Here is a 17569-nt window from a genome sequence, read left to right on the forward strand (position 1 = left end):
AGAAATGTGAAAAAAAAAAAACTCATCACAGAGCAATTAAATAAAAGTATATGTACATAATATATGAAAAGAATCCCAACCGCCATTTCCTCCCAAGTCAGGACAGGAAACTCACTTTTTAATGAAATGGTTTATTTTCTTCATTTTTTAGAAACAACTACAATCACACAAAGGAAAACTGATGACAAACAAACTTCTAACTTTGTCTATAATACAATCTTTTCAAAACTGTAATTAGAAAAAAAGTTTTGTTTCAGTCTGACAGAACTGCAGAAAGAGTTTAGTGTCTTTTCCCCGATTCAGCTCACAGTCTGATCTACTGTTGGGCTTCAGAAACAGACCACGTCTAATCACCGTCTGACTCTTCATCTAGAATCTGAGTAACTGCTATTGAAAACTAGATTTCTGTTTGTTCGTTATCATCACTGGAATTTTGGGGAGTTTTGTGATATTTTCAGTTTCAGTCCTGATACAGGCTTCATCATCATCATCATCAAAGACAAACTGTAATGCAAAAAATAAAATAAAATACAAGTGTATATAAATCATGTTTCCAGTTGAACACGTTGTAGACAAATCAGTAACACAAACGGAACCAGCTTTCCTCCTGGATGAAACACGAGTCGGCTTCTCGCCGGGCGCCATGGCAACCAAACGTCACCGGGGGAAAATACAAACACTATAAAGTTTCTAAATTCAGTGAGGTGAGGAATAAAAACATTCAACATGATGCGACGGGGGAAAAAATATCAGCTTACATGTGTGTAAAATCACCTGATTTATCACTAGGAATGAATTTAAAACTGATTATTTTATGAGAATTCAAAATAAATCTGTAGAATCTCACTCAGATGCTACACAAAATATCACAATATCTCATTATTATTATTATTATTAGTGTCTGCGTTCCCACCTGATGTTTAACTCTCCTTACAAAAATCTCATCATCAGACTTAAGACGTCTAAGTGTTTATCTGTTTAGTGTTTTAAGTAAACATGAAGCTCAATAATAACATCCTGTACGATACTGTGATAAGTCGTCATCAGTGTGTGTGTGTGTGAGGTCTGTGTCATGTCTGATGGGACGAAAGTGTTTGTGTGTATCAGCAAATCTGCTGCATTAGACACAAACTAAACACTGCTGAGGAGGTGTGTGTGTGTGTGCGTGTGTGAGACAGCGGGGACACTCAGACGTGTCAGAGACACATGGGGCTCTTACACACACACACACACACACACACACACACACACACACACACACACACACACCACTCAGGGGTGGTACATTCGGCTGAATATCAGACATTCGGACACTGACACACTTCCGACACACACACACACAGTGTTCATGACGCAGCAGCTGATTAATTTTCTCTGACTGATGGCTGATTTCAGGATCATCATCACTTTGACTTTACATCCTGTAGTGTCACTCATTACACAATCACACCTCGTTTATTTCCCTCATCGCTGTGGCAGGTGAATACAGAGCAGTTTTAACACACACACACTTGTTCAACATCTAAGAGATGGGGTGCCATTATTTACGGCTCTCTTAAACTGTGTCAGAAAGAGTACTGCATTTTTATTTCTTCATTTATTTATTTTTCATTACGGTCTAGTTTGACCACAAGGTGGCGACATTTTCACTTTTCAAAAGGTAAAGAAAAAGCTACAAAAATGATTTGTTCAGTTTAAATATCCTCTGATCAATAAAAAAACGGTTTATTAAAACAGGCCCAGATTCTAAAACTGTCCTTAAAACTCTCTACTCTCTTACTGCAAAATAAATTCAAGAAGAATCCATTTTTGGTTTATTTTCATTTCAAAAAGCCCCACATACACACATATATATATCAGATCTGCTTAATCCCGCCCTTTTTCCTTAAATGGTAGTTTGTGTAACATGGAGCGTCTGAACCACAAGAATGAGGTTGATTAAAAAAAAACAAAAAAAAAACAAACATTAACAAAATCGAAGTGTTCATGAGAACTGTAATTAACCTTACACACAGCAGAGGGCGCCACACACAGTGCTGCTTTAAAGTCAAAAGTGTAACAGAAAAACCAGGCTTTACGACACGCGTCACTGGTTACAGACTGGAACGTCTTCATTAATGTTTATTAATATTTTAGGAAACAGAAAAAAGGAAATTAGTTTGGATTCTCCTTCTCCACAGCAGCTTCTCCTTTACATTAAATAAAAAAAATCCTCGTGTGAAGACGTGTGAAAACGTACAGCCTGGTGCTCAGAGCTGACACTAGAGACTCCTTCCACTGACGTTACACAGATCTGTTTCTGATCAGTGGCCTGTTCACCATACACCTGACCACGAACGAGCTGTTACCATGGAAACCATAATATATAACCCTGTGGTCTGTCTGAGCTGCTGCTAAAGAGAACTAATCGCCACCTTCTGGCTGAACACTGGTACTGCGCCTGTGTGCGGCGCTGTGTGTTATAACTCCTCTGTATTCACTCTTTGGCAGGTCATAGAGGTTTTGCTCACTTTTTACTGTAAAAACACAAAGTTTATCATCGACAGGTGAAAGGGAACTTCTGGAAAAATTCAAGCTGATGGAAAGGAAGGAGATTTATATAATCATGATTATAATCATCATCTGATCTTCAGCAGAAGTCCAGGTGGTGTGACGATGGCTGTGGTGATGGAACAGAACTGTGACATTCTCTCTCTCTCTCTCTCTTTCTCTCTCTCTCTCACACACACACACACACACACACACCCCGAGAGCGTGACCTGGGCGGTTCTCAGCAGCATCATTGGCCTCCGTTGTAAGCGTAATCCGCCTTGTTGTGCATGATCAGTTTGTTATCCACGAAGTAGAAGCTGTCGGAGCGAGTCTCGTACGGGCGCTCCACCATCTGACGGACTGCACACAGGAACACACCAACATGTAAACACACACACACACACACACACACACACACAGCGTAACCAGGACAAGGTTATTAGGATGTGGTTACTCACTGAGCTCGTCCGGGAGCTGGGGGAACTCGTAGATGTGCTCGCAGGTGTTGCGGCTGTTCGGGATGCAGAAGCCGAAGTCAAAGTCGAAGTTCTTTAGCAGCCGATCCTGGAAGTAATGACGCTCGATCATCCGGAAATTATTCACCGGCCGATCTCCTACCGTGAACTCCACACTTCACACACGCGCACACACACACACACACACAGGACAAATTCAGACCCCGAAAAGGATGCAGAACTTAACAGGGAAAGTGTTTTAGTGACCGTACGTGGCTCCGACTGTGCGAAGTTTAAGAAACGCCGGTGTGAACTGATAGCGGACGAATCGGCCAGTACTCGTGTCCACGTCCACATTTTCTTCATCTTCATCGTCAACGTCTGAGAGACAGAGAGAGAGGACAAGTTAAAGACAAACAAAAACAAACAGCATCTCAGCTTCAAGATAATAATGGTCAGGGTTACCATGCACACAGACAGACACAGACAGACACACACAGACAGATGCACAGTACGAACACTCGTACTAAAGCTACTACACTCAGATTAAAGACAAGACAAAAGACAAATGTGTGTAGGAGAAACGGACAGAGAAACAGCCAAAGAGAGACAGAAAGAGACAGAGAGAGACAGAGTAAGAGAAACAGAGCAAAACAGACCAAGTGAAGAGACAGAGAGCAAACAGCAAGAGTCACAAAGAGAAAGACAGAGGCAGAGATAGAGAGTGAGTGAGACAGACAGACAACCAGTGGGATAGACAGACAGACAGTAAGTGAGACAGACAGACAGTGAGTAAGACAGACACTGAGACAGACAGACGGTTAGACAGACAGACAGTGAGAGAGACAGTGAGACAGACAGACAGTCAGACAGTGAGACAGACAGTCAGACAGTGAGACAGACAGTCAGACAGTGAGACAGACAGTGAGACAGACAGACAGACAGTGAGACAGACAGACGGTTAGACAAACAGACAGTGAGACAGACAGACGGTTAGACAAACAGACAGTGAGACAGACAGACGGTTAGACAGACAGACAGTGAGACAGACAGTGAGAAAGACAGTGAGACAGACAGACAGTGAGACAGACAGACGGTTAGACAGACAGTGAGACAGACAGTGAGACAGTGTACCGTAGTGAGGAGGTTTGGCGATCTCGAACAGCACCGTGCTCGTCTCCAGGTCTCTGATCTTGAAGCGTGTGAAGTCGATGTTGTAGACGTTATCCTCAGGTTTACAGAGGTAATCTGTACACACACACACACACACACACACTTATAAACACTAACACACTGTAGTTCATGACTGGTACAGTTAATCTCAACACTGAACTGTGAATAATAATGAGATCAGAGGATAAAGTTACACTGAATAAAGGAGTGTGTGTGTGTGTGTGTGTGTGTGTGTGTGTGTGTGTGTGTAAACACAAGATAATAATCTATTTCAACTTTAAACTGGAGTTTAATAATCACAATTGATGGTGTTTATGTATAAGTGTATATATATAATAAATAAATAAATAAATAAAGAGCTGTCTGACCGCGGGTGACGGTGCGGAGCGCGAGCACGTCCTCCGGTGTGATGTCCCCCCCGGCGGTCCGCAGCTCGTCCTCGGTCAGGGGCCGCCGCTCTGCCGCGCTGCGCCGGGACTTGAGCCTCTTCACCCCGCCGCCGCCGCCGTGTTTTCGCTCCCTGGAGCTCGCCGAGGCCGGGTCCGGTCCGCTGACCGCGGCGGCTGTGGGCTCGTTCCGGGAGCTCTGGCTGCTCATGGTCGGGCTGCGTGTCTGTTTGTGTCCCTGCGCTGTCTCCACTCTCGGCTAGCTACAGCTACGTTGCTAATGAAGAAAAAAAAAAAACTCGAAGATTTTTCGGATCCCACCCGTTTTCGCAAAATCCACGCCCTCCCACTCTATCACTGGCTAATACTCTAAGATCATAATGTATGAGCCAATCAGCAAGCAGAACCCTTTGAGCCACCATCCAATCTCTTGCCACGGAAGGCGGGACTTGTCGTAATACGGGTGGTACAAACAAAACGCGTCCCGGAGACCCCCTGCTGAAATTCAAGATGGCGTCTGGCGTCACTATGGAGAGGAACATACGCCGAAGGGAGCGGCTTCTGATTGGCTGTTCGCGTCCGAACGTCGCCATGGAAACCGGGTTTAACTTCCGCATGTTCCCTCTTTAATCACAAACCTTAGCCTTGTTGGTCCGTGTAAAAGTGTAATACAATTTCCATTTTCAAATCACTTAAAAAAAAAATTATAAATTTTTTTCATTCAGTCTGAATTTCAGTTTAGTTTTATTTTGTTGACTCGTTTCTATTTCGTTTTAGTTTATTTTTTATTTTAGTCATTTTACTTAAGGATAAAAGTTCTGAGGTACAAATGCGATGTGAGGAAAAAATCTAATGAACGCAAAGACATGGAGGTACCTCGGTATACGAGTTTAATCCGTTCCAGACGAGTTCTTAAGGTGAAATTTCATACTGTGAAACGCATTGTCTCATAGGAAATAATGTAAATGCAGATAATATGTTCCAGCCACCAAAAATATTGACAATATTACCAATTTCCAGCACTATAATCATATTTTTGCATATAAAAACAAACAACACTTTTAGAAATGACATGTAAATGTAGTGAAAATGAAATAGATACATAACCCTCATTTAACCTTAATTTATGATTCCTCTCGGCTCCTCTCGGCTCTCCTCGCTACCTTCCTTGTTATTATTCTTGTGAACCGCGGTCCTGCGTCTTTACTAAACCTCATACTAAATGCAAAAAATAAATAAATAAAATCTAAATTCGCTTTCAATTGGCTTTCCACTGACACAAACCAGTTTTGAACGGCTCCTGGACATCAGCTGGCGTTCGGTTCGGGTCGGTTTGTTCACTCATGCCGAGGCAAATTCCTTGCAAAATTTCAATTCTTAAGGTGAAAATTTTTGATTGAATTTCTGTAAAAAGTCCGTATGTCGAGGTACCACTCTGTAACCTTTATAAGACTATCTAACATACTGTACATAATGTAAGATACATCTGCTTCAGACTGACGAAGCCTGTTGATGCAGTCGGTGGGGGACCGTTAGGGACAAACCTATCCTGATACACCCAAAAAGGAAGACATCAAACCGTTTTCAGTTCCACCGTCTACACACACTGTCAGTTTGCAGGCTTCTTTGACCAGTATTTTGACACTCTAAGATCCACTTTGCATTTTTATCTCAATCTCAATTATAGAACCCTGTGACGCTCCCGCGCCTCTCGTTGTTAGCGCTCGGTCTCAGAATCTTTCTTGTTCCTTTCGCTGGTAACTTTGCAGGTAAATTTTAAGACTTTTTTTTGTTACTTTTTTCCCTTGTACTTCTGCGCCACCTGTGCTCGTAGTGGTTTCACTTCTAGTCCCCTGATAAGGGAATGTGTTGGTCCTTTTAAAGGCTAAAGCTACACAAACGTTTGGGACGTCATGCGAATGTCATCAAGCAGACAGAACTTGGCACAATCGTGAACGTGATTATACAGAACTATAAGTATTTTTTTTCTGATTTTATTTGTTTAATAGCAACTATTATTAGTTTCCTTTTAGTTTTTCTTAGGCTATACGATACTGACCCTGGGACAGACACCCTGTGTACTGCCCGAGGTGTTCATGTGAAATCCAGCCTTCTATACAAGCTCCTGGAATTCACTATACAATAGTAATAATGAGACATACACCTCACACAGAGCACCACGTGACCATGACTACAGATCTCACACACACACACACACACAAAGGTTAGGGCTGAGCTTAAACACTGAGTTTATAGAATTAAAGCTTACAGGTTTAGTTTATAAAGAAGGTTATAATCTGGTTCAGGTGAACTTTATATATATTTAAGGGGAGAAAAGTTGATTTTAAACTGTTCTCAAAATGCATGAAACTTTAGTAAGTAAGTAATAATAATGTAATTAGATATTTTATCTGTTAAATACGACAAACAGAAAGATACATATTAGAAGCGTGCAGTTGTTGGAGAAAATAATGACTTCAAAGCCGTTGTAGATAAAATAGCACATTTATTAAAAAGAAACAGAACACAGTCTGCAGTTCAGCGTGCTTCGTTTCCTTAAAAGCCCACAGAGTGTCCTGTGTTCAGGAGGACGAGAGAGGGACGGGGTCCAACAGAGGAGTGCTAGTTCATCGCACACACTCACCATTTCACCTCTACACACACCCACACACACAGGTAATTAGACAACCGGCTAACTAGCTAACGTCGTACGAAGGCAGCAGCGTTTTGGCCGCATCAATGGCTGTGGCTGTGTGTGTGTGTGTGATGTAAACGGAGACATGTTAAAGAACTGTGCAAAAGAAACAGATCATGACTCACGAGATGGTAAATCACTGAAGAGTGTATTTTTAAAAATCAACATTAAAAATTAAATTCCAAGGCATCGAACACAAAAAGGCATTGAATCAAAATGGCAACAGATGACAAGGAGGAAGGAGAAGGCTTAAAAATCATAAACAGCAGGCAGTGCAAAAAAATTCACCAATTAAAAACCCAATTAAGTAGAATCAAAATCAAATCAGAAATCCTGAGGAGACGAGAAGAAAAAAAAAAAAAAAGCAACTACGGCAAAAAAACACGACAAAAACCTCAATCAATTCATTAAATTATAAAATATACAGACAAGAAAAACCCCGATTCTGTAACGAGCCTCGGCGTCAGCGCACCGTCACAGGCCTGAGAGGGCGTGTCCCAGTCCATATACGGAAACATGGGCGGGTACGCCGCCCTTATGTGGAAAGCCAGGAGTGTCTGAATCCATGTATGGAAATGTGGGCGTGTCTGAGTCTCAGAATATGTAAATAATGGTTTGAGTCCTTTTATGAAAAGGCAGGAAGGTTTGAGCTTTATATAGAAGTGTGTGTGTGTGTGTGTGTGTGTGTGAGAGAGAGAGAGAGAGTCCCATGTAGAGAGCATGATATAACTTTTTAAGTTTACGATTTTTCAACCAGAGTTGATGTATATCTGATCCTTATAACTGTTGAAGCCACACCCACACGCCCCACCTAAGCCACACCCACAAGCCTGCAAGCCGCACCTGGCCACTCCTCTCCGTATCCAACGGCAACGAGGTTTCGCCTCAGTCCTTACACAGCAACACAACGAAAGCTACAGAGAATCTCACAACCACAAGCACAATATTACTTATTAACCCCATGGCACACGCTAATCAGTGTGACTCCGTACCATACACCACACACACACACACACACACACAGCATACAACAAGTTCACTTTGGTGCTGATTATCGCTTCTGAAATGAAACAAGGTGCTTCATGTGATTCCTTTGTGATGTCAAAAAACAAAAAATGAAATAAAACACAACGGGCGGAGAGAGGACGAAGCTGTGATGTCGTACAATCATGAGCAGGAAACTAAACTGTTAAAGCACCTGGCGATAACTGGGCGCAGACAGCCACCGGACCAGCACGACTCCGCCTACACAGCGCTACCTGGTGGCTGCTGACTTGCAGTTACACCATTAGCAGCGTTAGCATTTTTATTTATTATTTTTTTTAGCAAAACAGTTTCTTTAATACGATGGATGGCGCGGCGTCGTTCGACCACAAGGGCGGCGACAGAAACACACAATGTAAACGAACTGTAAACATGAGGAGCGGGGCGGAGCCTGAAACTTCACCAGCGGGTTGGTGTGTGTGTGTGTGTGTGTGTGTGTGAGAGAGAAAGACAAATATATATATATACACAGTATAGAGAGAGAGAGAGAGAGAGAGAGAGAGAGAGAGAGAAATAAGAAATACAGTCATGTGGGAATCATGAGGGACGTCCCGAGGCGATAATCACGATACTGCGGCGACGATTCGATTCAAATTGTGATTCTATAAGCGTCATAATGTTATTAAAGAGTAACAATTTAATTTCTCTCAGATTTTGTTAAAATTCTGAACAAACTTCACTTTTCAACAGTTTGCTCCTACACACAGGGTACTGGTTTAGTGTGGAAACACTTTACCACCTCAAACACAAACGTATATATATATTAAAAATTTAAAGATTGTTTTTGGTAAAAATCTATTTCAGTGATTTATGCATCGCCACACAAAAGAGTCGCAATACGTAACTGAATCGATTTCTTCCCCCTCTTTTAATTCTAGGTATTTGTGCGTAAATAATGATAATAATAATAATAATAATAATAATAATAATAATAATACAACCTCAGACGAATATCATCATATAACATTTTTTCACTGGGCCTAAATTTAACAAATAAATAAATAACTCTTTTGTTAAATAAATAATGGCACAGTGAGAAAAGTTATGCTCTCATTGGTCTGAGGTTGTATTAGCAGAATACTGAGGTCGTCCGCGGTCAGACCAATGTTCATTTGATGTTTTTACAAAAAAAAGAATAAGAATAGAATTAAAATAAAGGGGGCGGGGGCTAATTTTTGTACATGACTGTATAGTGGACGACAGCCGAATCCAAACTGATCTGTACTGGACGTAGTGCACTACACGAGGAATAGGGATGTTTAGTGCACTATCAAGGGTAAATAAACATAGTGCACCCTACCTGCACTACACACGTGTGTGTAAATACACTACACCCTATACAGTGCACTGTACGTCAAGTTGTATACACACATTCCATAAGGTTAAGTTTCTGTACACTTTGTAGTGCACTACATGTCCATTAGGGAACATCAGGGACTCAGGAGTCACACTGTTTTAAATAAACTTAACTAGTAAAAAATAGACTGAGTAAAGAATAAAGAGATGAAAGATGACATGAGAGTTGTGTGGAAGTGTGGAAAGTTGTGGAAAAAAAAAAGTCAAAACCCCTGGATGCTGCGCGTCTCCCGCTGGTTTAACGGTTGCATAGCTGACGAGTAATACGCTGGAGCTCAAACACTTCTGTACCGGAGGCTAACAACGCTAACAAGTAACACAGGCTCACAGATAGACAGATTAGCATCGTGCGCTAAATGGTGCCACGGAGACGGGACGGAGCGCACCATGCTAACCTGGCGGCTAATTAGCAGACATCAGTCGTTAGCATCGTAGCTCTGGGGCCAAAAACTAAAGCAGAGAAAAGCTCACATGGAACTGAACACGTGTCAGGGTGAAGAAAAGGGAAAAAACGCCGCGCCTTAACCGGTCCTTTAAAAATCTAAACTCTCACTGGCTCCACTCTCTCCACCAATCACAAAGCAGTATGAGACACCGTCCCACACCCCCGTCATTTCCTGTTGGACCAGATGAATCAGTCCGTCCTCTCTCCCTCTCTCTCTCTCACAGGCGGCAGAGGCAGAACAGTGTAGGGATGAACACTCCGAAGGCCACTAGGATAGGAAACATCAGGCTGCTGTTATCAGCCGCGTACGGGTTCGGCGTTCTCGGCCCGGACCGGACCTGTTTTTTCGGAGATTGAGACCCGAGCTTCTTCATCGTCTCGTCCCCGCTTTCGGGGTCCTCCTCCTCTATTTCTTCCTCTTCGGGTCTCTCCAGGCCAGGGTGGGGCTGCAGCTTCGGCACATCTGAGAGGAGGACGCGGGAGGTGTGTTACAGCAGGGACAGAGCGTGTGGGAGACAATGTGTCCACAACACACACACTGAGCCAGAATTTAAAACTAACAAAGTTTGCAAAACTTGTAATACTTTAATTCAAAGTTAATCCTAATCTGTTTTTTTTTATTATTATTTAACACCACTTGGAATGGACACATCATTTACATGACCAGGGTTTCATTTTAAAACTACACACTTCATCAGAGTAGAGTAAATCTAACATGATTGATTCACACACACAATTTTTGACTAAATCCTGCACATTCTGCTCGGGAACCGGGATCACATCGCTCAGAAAACATTCTGATACACTGATATGGTCATGTGACATCAAAAAGGGACTGTTTCCAAGGTAACGCTGATCACAGCGCGGGGTAAGCCAAATCATTTGCATTGTTTCTCCTCACCTTCAGGTTTCCCTTTCATCACATACAGCGCACACACCTTCGGATTATCGTAGTAACCCTGTGAGAGAGAGAGAGAAAGAGAGAGACACACAGAACACACACACACACAAGGAAATCAATCATTTTATCCAAAGTCATGCGAGCATATGAAAATTAAAGCCACACCCACTTTCTGTGACCGATCCATCAATAAAAATAAAAACAGGAAGTATTGGACCCTTAATAAAATGAATTCATTGAGACGTGATATAAAGAAAACGCTGCACACTGAGCCGCTCCTCCTCTCTGCCTCACTTCTATCAGCTCTTCTCGTTACAACTAGAGATAATGGAACATTTTCATGAACTCGCCCCATTATTTGATTGACAGCCTGAGACTCCGCCTCGAGTCAAGATTTAATAGCGACAATTCAGTTACAGAGTTACACAGGGGATACACCTGCTAGCTTAGCTTCTTCTTCTTCGTCACATGATCACTATTAACATCGTATTAAGTAAACGTTATCTAGCGACAAAAAATTGTGTTCCACAGTGTGTGTCTGGTCTCTGCGGCGGTGAGGGCCGTCTGTTTATTGTCCTAAGGATGAACCGACCACCTGGGGGTGTTAAAGATTAATCGATTCATTGGCATGAACAGATCTAAAGCACTTAACTCAATTAAATGTAAGCAACTGTAACCTGAAACTGTAAACTGAGCTGTAACCATTTTCCTCTGGGTTTAATAAAGTTAATAAAGTTTTTTTAATCCTTAAATCTTCTTTTTAAATATAGAACACTATGAATTTTACCGTCCACATTGTTGACGGAATAACTGTAACAAGAGAACCGTTAAAAACAATTAAACTGAGAAAATGTGTCTTGTAACAGTTAGTAATTAATAATAGATAAAATAATAATAAAAGGTTCAACTGTTGGTAAAGAAAAATATGAAATTCACGACCCTTGTAGTAACATAGTAACATCCGTTTAACACTACGATGTCTCTCGACATTAATTTTAATGTTCTTTACACAGAGAAACAGTACAGAAACAATTACCTACATCGCTTTAAATAATTTTTTTTTTAGAAATCGTTGCTGTACTGTGTCCCCTACATATGAACGAGTTCTGTTCCAAGATCTTGTTCATAAGTCTGATTTGTTCATAAGTCCAACAAACATTGTGTAGGTACTCCAAAACTCTCACACTTGTCTATACACAGTATATTACGCTACAGGGTTCTTTAGGGGTCAATCTATTCATGTTAAAAGAATGAGCGATGTCTGACATCTTTTCACCTCGCTCCATTCTCTGTTATTTTGTCTCCATCGTTATTGCTCTTCGCTCCTTTTACAGTACCGGCTTTATCTCCGCTGCTTTCACGCTCACTTCCGGACGTCCTTGGCTGAACACACACGACAATGTACACCGGACATGTGGTTTACGACTAAACACATGAATGCATGAATGCATGTTCGTATCTTCGAAAGTTCGTTACTCAAATGTTTGTATGTTGGGGAATTACTGTATTTACAGTCATTGGTAACAAAAACTGTCCTGTGTGTTATCAAATCCTGACACATTCTCCCCCGTACCCGCTTATCCCCCAGACGCCCGAGTCCTCGGGTTGCACATCTCACCTGCTAATGATCCTGCACATGTGCTTATGCTAATATCCATTACATCACAATCACATCAAATGACGATTCGTCAAAATCATGTCAAGTCCTGAAACTACAAGGTGGCTAGCAGGGGACAGGTGTATGTAGTGCTTATAGGTTCATGGTGGACGTAAAAAATCCTTCAGGGTGTCATGGTGTCCCTCCCCGAGAGAGGAGACATTTCCCGTTCTGTCTAATCTATGTTATGGAGTTGACTAGTTGATGCAAGTGTGAATTTGATTAACGTTCTGCAGGAGTATCTCAGGTCTTGGATGTGTTCTCTTTACCTGACCCTGAGAACATACACACACGCTTCAGTATCAAACTGGTGTAAATACTGCTCGTGTTTAGGCTCCTGGCCCAGTTTCCACCTGTGTATGCTCTCACACACACACAGGAGTGTTATCTGACTCCTCCTCCTGATCACAGATGAAGTGGTTGTTTTTCTTGTATTTTCTCTCTGATGTACATGAGGTACTCGATACACTCGCTCCTTGTGTTTTCTCAATTTGCCCAACCGTGAACACACACCCTTACCATATTCTTATACACTTTATGGACAGAAGTATTCGTCCAGGTGTTCCAGTCAGGTCCTGTATCCCCAGTGAAGGACAGTCTTACTGCTTTAGCGTTATACACAGACATCGTGGATGACGCTACACTTCCAGCAGTTTGTTGAAGGCCATTTTCTATTCCAACAAGGACTATAAAGACACGGTTTGATGAGTTCTGTGTGGAAGAACTCGAGCGGCCCGAACACAGAGCCCTGACCTCAACCCCATCGGGCACCTCTGGGATGAACTGGAGCGGAGAGTGTGAGCCAGACCTTCTCGTAAAACATCAGTGTCTGAACTTATAAACACTCTACAGGACGAATGGACACAAATTCACACAGAAACACTCCAACATGTTGTGGACGGCCTTCACAGGAAGGTGGATGCTGTTAGATCCCCCAAAACGGGGATCAACGCCATACTGAAGCGTGAAGCAGCTTTCTGAAAACACTTTTAAAAACACAGTTTTTAATATTAACACTTCCTGCTATGTAATGAAAACCACTTCCTGTCTCTGTCTGCATCTCACCTTACACGAGCGTGACCTCATCACACAGCACTTAAATCAGTTTGTACCAGAGTCTAATAATAATCATTGTGAAGGCCAATGAGTTATAGGAGGAGTTCTTATCACACACACACACACACTGAATGTGTGCGAGTGTGGGCCGTTTCACAGGTGGCGGTAAGGTGCATGCCTCAGTGTGTGTGTGTGTGTGTCGTGGAGACGCTCTGTGACCCCATCGCTCCACACACTCGGTACAATAAAATGTCTTGATGTGTCCCGGTGGTGTCTGATCCCAATCACACACCACACGTAAATGTTAATGACAGATGTGTGTGTGTGTGTGTGTGTGTGTGATTCTCACTTTAATGAACTCAATGGTGAGCTTGCCGTTGAAGGTGGACACCTCCCCCAGGATACTCAGCTTCCCCCTCTTTATGGTGAACGGTATGATCTCGTCGTGAGCCGTGCTGTGACCGACTCGATCGAATATATCCAGGTCCTTCACCACCATGTGTCCGTTCACCCGCACGTCAAACACCTGGGACAGAAGAGAGACAGACAGTGAGACACATCTTCAGAGCTCTTACTCTTACACGTTATTCCGAAGCTATAACACATTCAAAGAACACTACGTGCGTGTGTGTGCCCGCTCACTTTCTGCTGCGACTGGGCGAAATACACCTCGGCGAACTTCAGTACCAGGATGTACTCCCCCTCATCCCGCATGGGGACCTCGTACCCGAACGTGTCCTCGTTGTAGCGCTCCGTCTGATACAGCACCTGATCCTCCGGGCTCGAGCGCAGGATCGGCAACCGCATACCATAATCCGACGCTGCCATGACAACACACAGATTAGAATGAAGAGACTGAGGTTGTTGCTTTACTGCGAGAACATTATGAGTTATTTCTCATCCTGTTGAAAGAGAGCGAGCGCCAGGGTGCCAATACTTTAACCCTGAGAGCGAAGTTTGGCATGAACCAATAGCAGCGGCTGAAAAGAAAAACAAACGAACATCACAAACCGCAGGTCACGTCAGTAATCATCGTGTGAAGCTGATAGATTTGGGGCGGGGCTTGTCACGCCCGGTCTGGCGGAAACCAGGAAGTGAAATCGGCTCTGGAGGAAACAACTTGATCTGAGACTCGCACTTCTCCGCGGTTAGTGTCGACGAGCCGTTAGTCATGGCTGAGAAATTTCTTGGGTTGACTGTGTGTGTGTGTGTGTGAAACCCAGAGTGTGTGTGTTTTGCATTTAAACAAATCAAAAGGAAGTTGTTGGTTTTTTTGTTTTTTTTTATGCGACACTCATCAAATCCCCATCCTGTCTCACCTTTCCCCAATTTCCCCTCCAGCGGGTCTTTTTTGTAATGGATGCCGTGTGTGTCGGTGTGAGCTTCTCCCCCGGAGTTCACCGCCCAGATCACACGCTCGGCCAGGTTCACCGCATCACCCTCGGCCCTGGACCGGTCCGCCAGCATCACCATCGCCGCCATCAGGACCCGCATCACCCATGGTGCCGTGACCCGCCGCATGGCCTTCGACCTCTCGCTCGCTCAGGGATCAATTACTGAAAAGATAAACGAGATAAAATGAAGCTGTGGAGGAACTGAAGAAGGAACATGGAGTGAAGTCAAATCTCATGCATGCATCACGTGATCTTAATTAGGATCAGGGTTAATTAACAGATGCTCAGTGCAGCAGTTTGGCTCTTACTGTAATAAATGCAGATGTGTTCCAGATGTGTGCAGGCCCAGATGATGGGCTTCAGGAGTTGTTTCAACAAACACACACCGTGCATGTACCTGTGTGTGTGTGTATGATTTTAAAACACTTCCTCTGTGCCTGCCATTAACACATCTCTCTCTCTCTCTCTCTCTCTGCACACACACACTCACACACACACACTCCTCAAAAAAGCATGAGCTCAAACCCACTTCCGGTCTCGTGCACGACGTCTCTGCGTCCTGTTCTAATTCATTCCTAAACGTTAAAGCGCTGAAATCCCGAGCATTCGATCAATTCTAGGCCGATCAGTGAGTGTGTGTGTATCAGTGAATGTGTGTGTGTGTGTGTGGAGTCGGTGCAGGTTGAAGGAAACAGACGCAGCCTAACCTGATGGCTGCGCAACCCGGTGGGCGGGACGTATCCACCGCTCAGCCAAACGAAATCGAGTACAACCCGCGGCTCCCGGCGTCGCACGTGTACGTCAGGGTGGCCGCTGGCCAATCGCAGCGCACGTACTACGCACACGGCAGCCAATCAGCGTCAGGCCTCAGCGCTGACGGAGCAGAAAAAAAAACAGTTACGATGATAATTCATGTTAGCATCTTTTTAAAATTATTTCAAAAAAAAAAAAAAAAGTACATTAATAAAATCACATGATATCTATTTATAGCTGTATAAAGTGTACACTGTTGTACACTACTGCGAGTCCAACCTAACAGCTGAATTATTACATGTAATGTGTGAAGTGATTTCTATTGAGGCTGAGGTAAATTTACCACAAAAAAACAAGAAGAAGCACAACAACACCCTCAAGTTACAATACAAATAATATTAGCAACTGTTCATAATGTTAATAATGTTAAAAAATTTAATTATAAAGGACGGGCAAAAGTATGTGCACCCTGGCCCTATGACACTGGTGTGTGGTTCTTCCCAAAACAGGAACTACGCAGCGGTTTAACTCACTTTTACACTCCAAAATCTAATGGAAGACTTTTTCCATAAGAGTAAATCTTATTTTAAGGAATAAATCTGAAATAATGACGCAACAAACACATATCTGCACGGTAAGTATGTGAGATCTGACCTCTGATGTGTTTGTTGAATGTCACCATTCCAGATGAGTGTGTGTGTGTGTGTGTGTGTGTGTACGGTACGGTCTCCCCATGTGCAGTAGGTTTCCTCCAGGTGCTCTGGTTTCACCCAACAGTCCAAATGCATGCAGAGGTGGAATGGCTTCCTCAAACTGCCTGTAGTGTGTGAATAACACTTGTCGTTTCTGTGGTCGTTACTGAAGAGCTCGGGTTGCCGGCTCGACGCCCAGTTGTCAATCACACACTACGGGATATTTGGAAACACTATTTAGCCTAAACTGCGTGTCTTTGGACTATGGGAGGAAATCGAAGTACTGAGAGGAAACCTACTAAGCGTGGGGAGAACATGCAAACTATACGCGAACACTCAGACCGAAGGTGGGACTCGAACCCAGACCCTGGAGGCGCGAGGCGACTGTGCTATCATGCTTAAAACACTCCGTCACCGTCTATACCGCTTTATCCTGTCATCAGGGCTGCGGGGGGCCTGGAGCCTATCCCAGGAGGCTTAGGGCACAAGGTGGGGTACACCCTGGACAGGGTGGCAATCCATCGCAGGACACACACACACTCACAATAGTCCAATATATCATAATAGTATTGTTTTACTATTAATTTATATGATTTATTTAAATGTTTCTTGTAGTTTTTGTTCTTTTCCAGAGGTGTCCACCGTGTGGATGAAGAAGAGAAGCTGTTCAGAGCAGTACCTGTCACTGAATCCTCCTAAAACCTGTTCATTTCAACAATCAGTTCTTGCGTCGTCCTCTGAAGGACCTCTCCTCTCTGTTTTTGGTGTCTCTGAAACTCTCTGCACTGCAAAAGCTTGTCCTGGGTTTCTGCCCCTCCAGAAAATCATCTTCACTTCAGCTCTATCATGATGCTCCTCACCCACAGTTTGTGTTCTAACTCGCCCAGTTTGCTTAAAAGACTTTTGTTTGATCTTGAAAATCCAGTCTGGTGGCCAGATAACATCACGTCTTTGTAACCACCTTTAACAGACGGGGGCAGGTGAGTGGGGTGTTCTGATGGGAATTAGGAAATCACATGTGTACTTTTGA

The 17569-nt window shown here is 43.2% G+C and overlaps 2 protein-coding genes across 3 annotated transcripts; both read right to left on the minus strand.

The window, feature by feature from the left end:
• Positions 1 to 1781: 1781 nt before the first annotated feature.
• unc119.1 (unc-119 homolog 1) lies at positions 1782 to 4824 on the minus strand. Its single transcript, XM_053503586.1, has 5 exons — positions 4529 to 4824; positions 4122 to 4235; positions 3260 to 3368; positions 2991 to 3163; positions 1782 to 2892 (listed from the first exon to the last, which is right to left on the minus strand). The coding sequence occupies exons 1-5, from the start codon at positions 4755 to 4757 to the stop codon at positions 2780 to 2782; spliced, it is 738 nt and encodes a 245-aa protein (XP_053359561.1). The 5' UTR covers positions 4758 to 4824; the 3' UTR covers positions 1782 to 2779.
• A 4373-nt stretch (positions 4825 to 9197) lies between these two features.
• mlec (malectin) lies at positions 9198 to 15776 on the minus strand. Of its 2 annotated transcripts, none has more exons than XM_053504726.1 (6): positions 15624 to 15776; positions 15020 to 15256; positions 14343 to 14521; positions 14050 to 14226; positions 10988 to 11045; positions 9198 to 10549 (listed from the first exon to the last, which is right to left on the minus strand). In XM_053504726.1, exons 2-6 carry the CDS (start codon positions 15219 to 15221, stop codon positions 10305 to 10307), a joined length of 861 nt encoding a protein of 286 aa, XP_053360701.1. In that variant the 5' UTR covers positions 15222 to 15256; positions 15624 to 15776; the 3' UTR covers positions 9198 to 10304. The 2 variants fall into 2 exon arrangements, with proteins under 2 accessions (XP_053360701.1, XP_053360700.1); XM_053504725.1 differs by having other exon boundaries at positions 15403 to 15776.
• Positions 15777 to 17569: the final 1793 nt, after the last annotated feature.

This window comes from Clarias gariepinus, chromosome 9 (genome assembly GCF_024256425.1).
Source record: "Clarias gariepinus isolate MV-2021 ecotype Netherlands chromosome 9, CGAR_prim_01v2, whole genome shotgun sequence".
NCBI lineage: Eukaryota > Metazoa > Chordata > Actinopteri > Siluriformes > Clariidae > Clarias > Clarias gariepinus.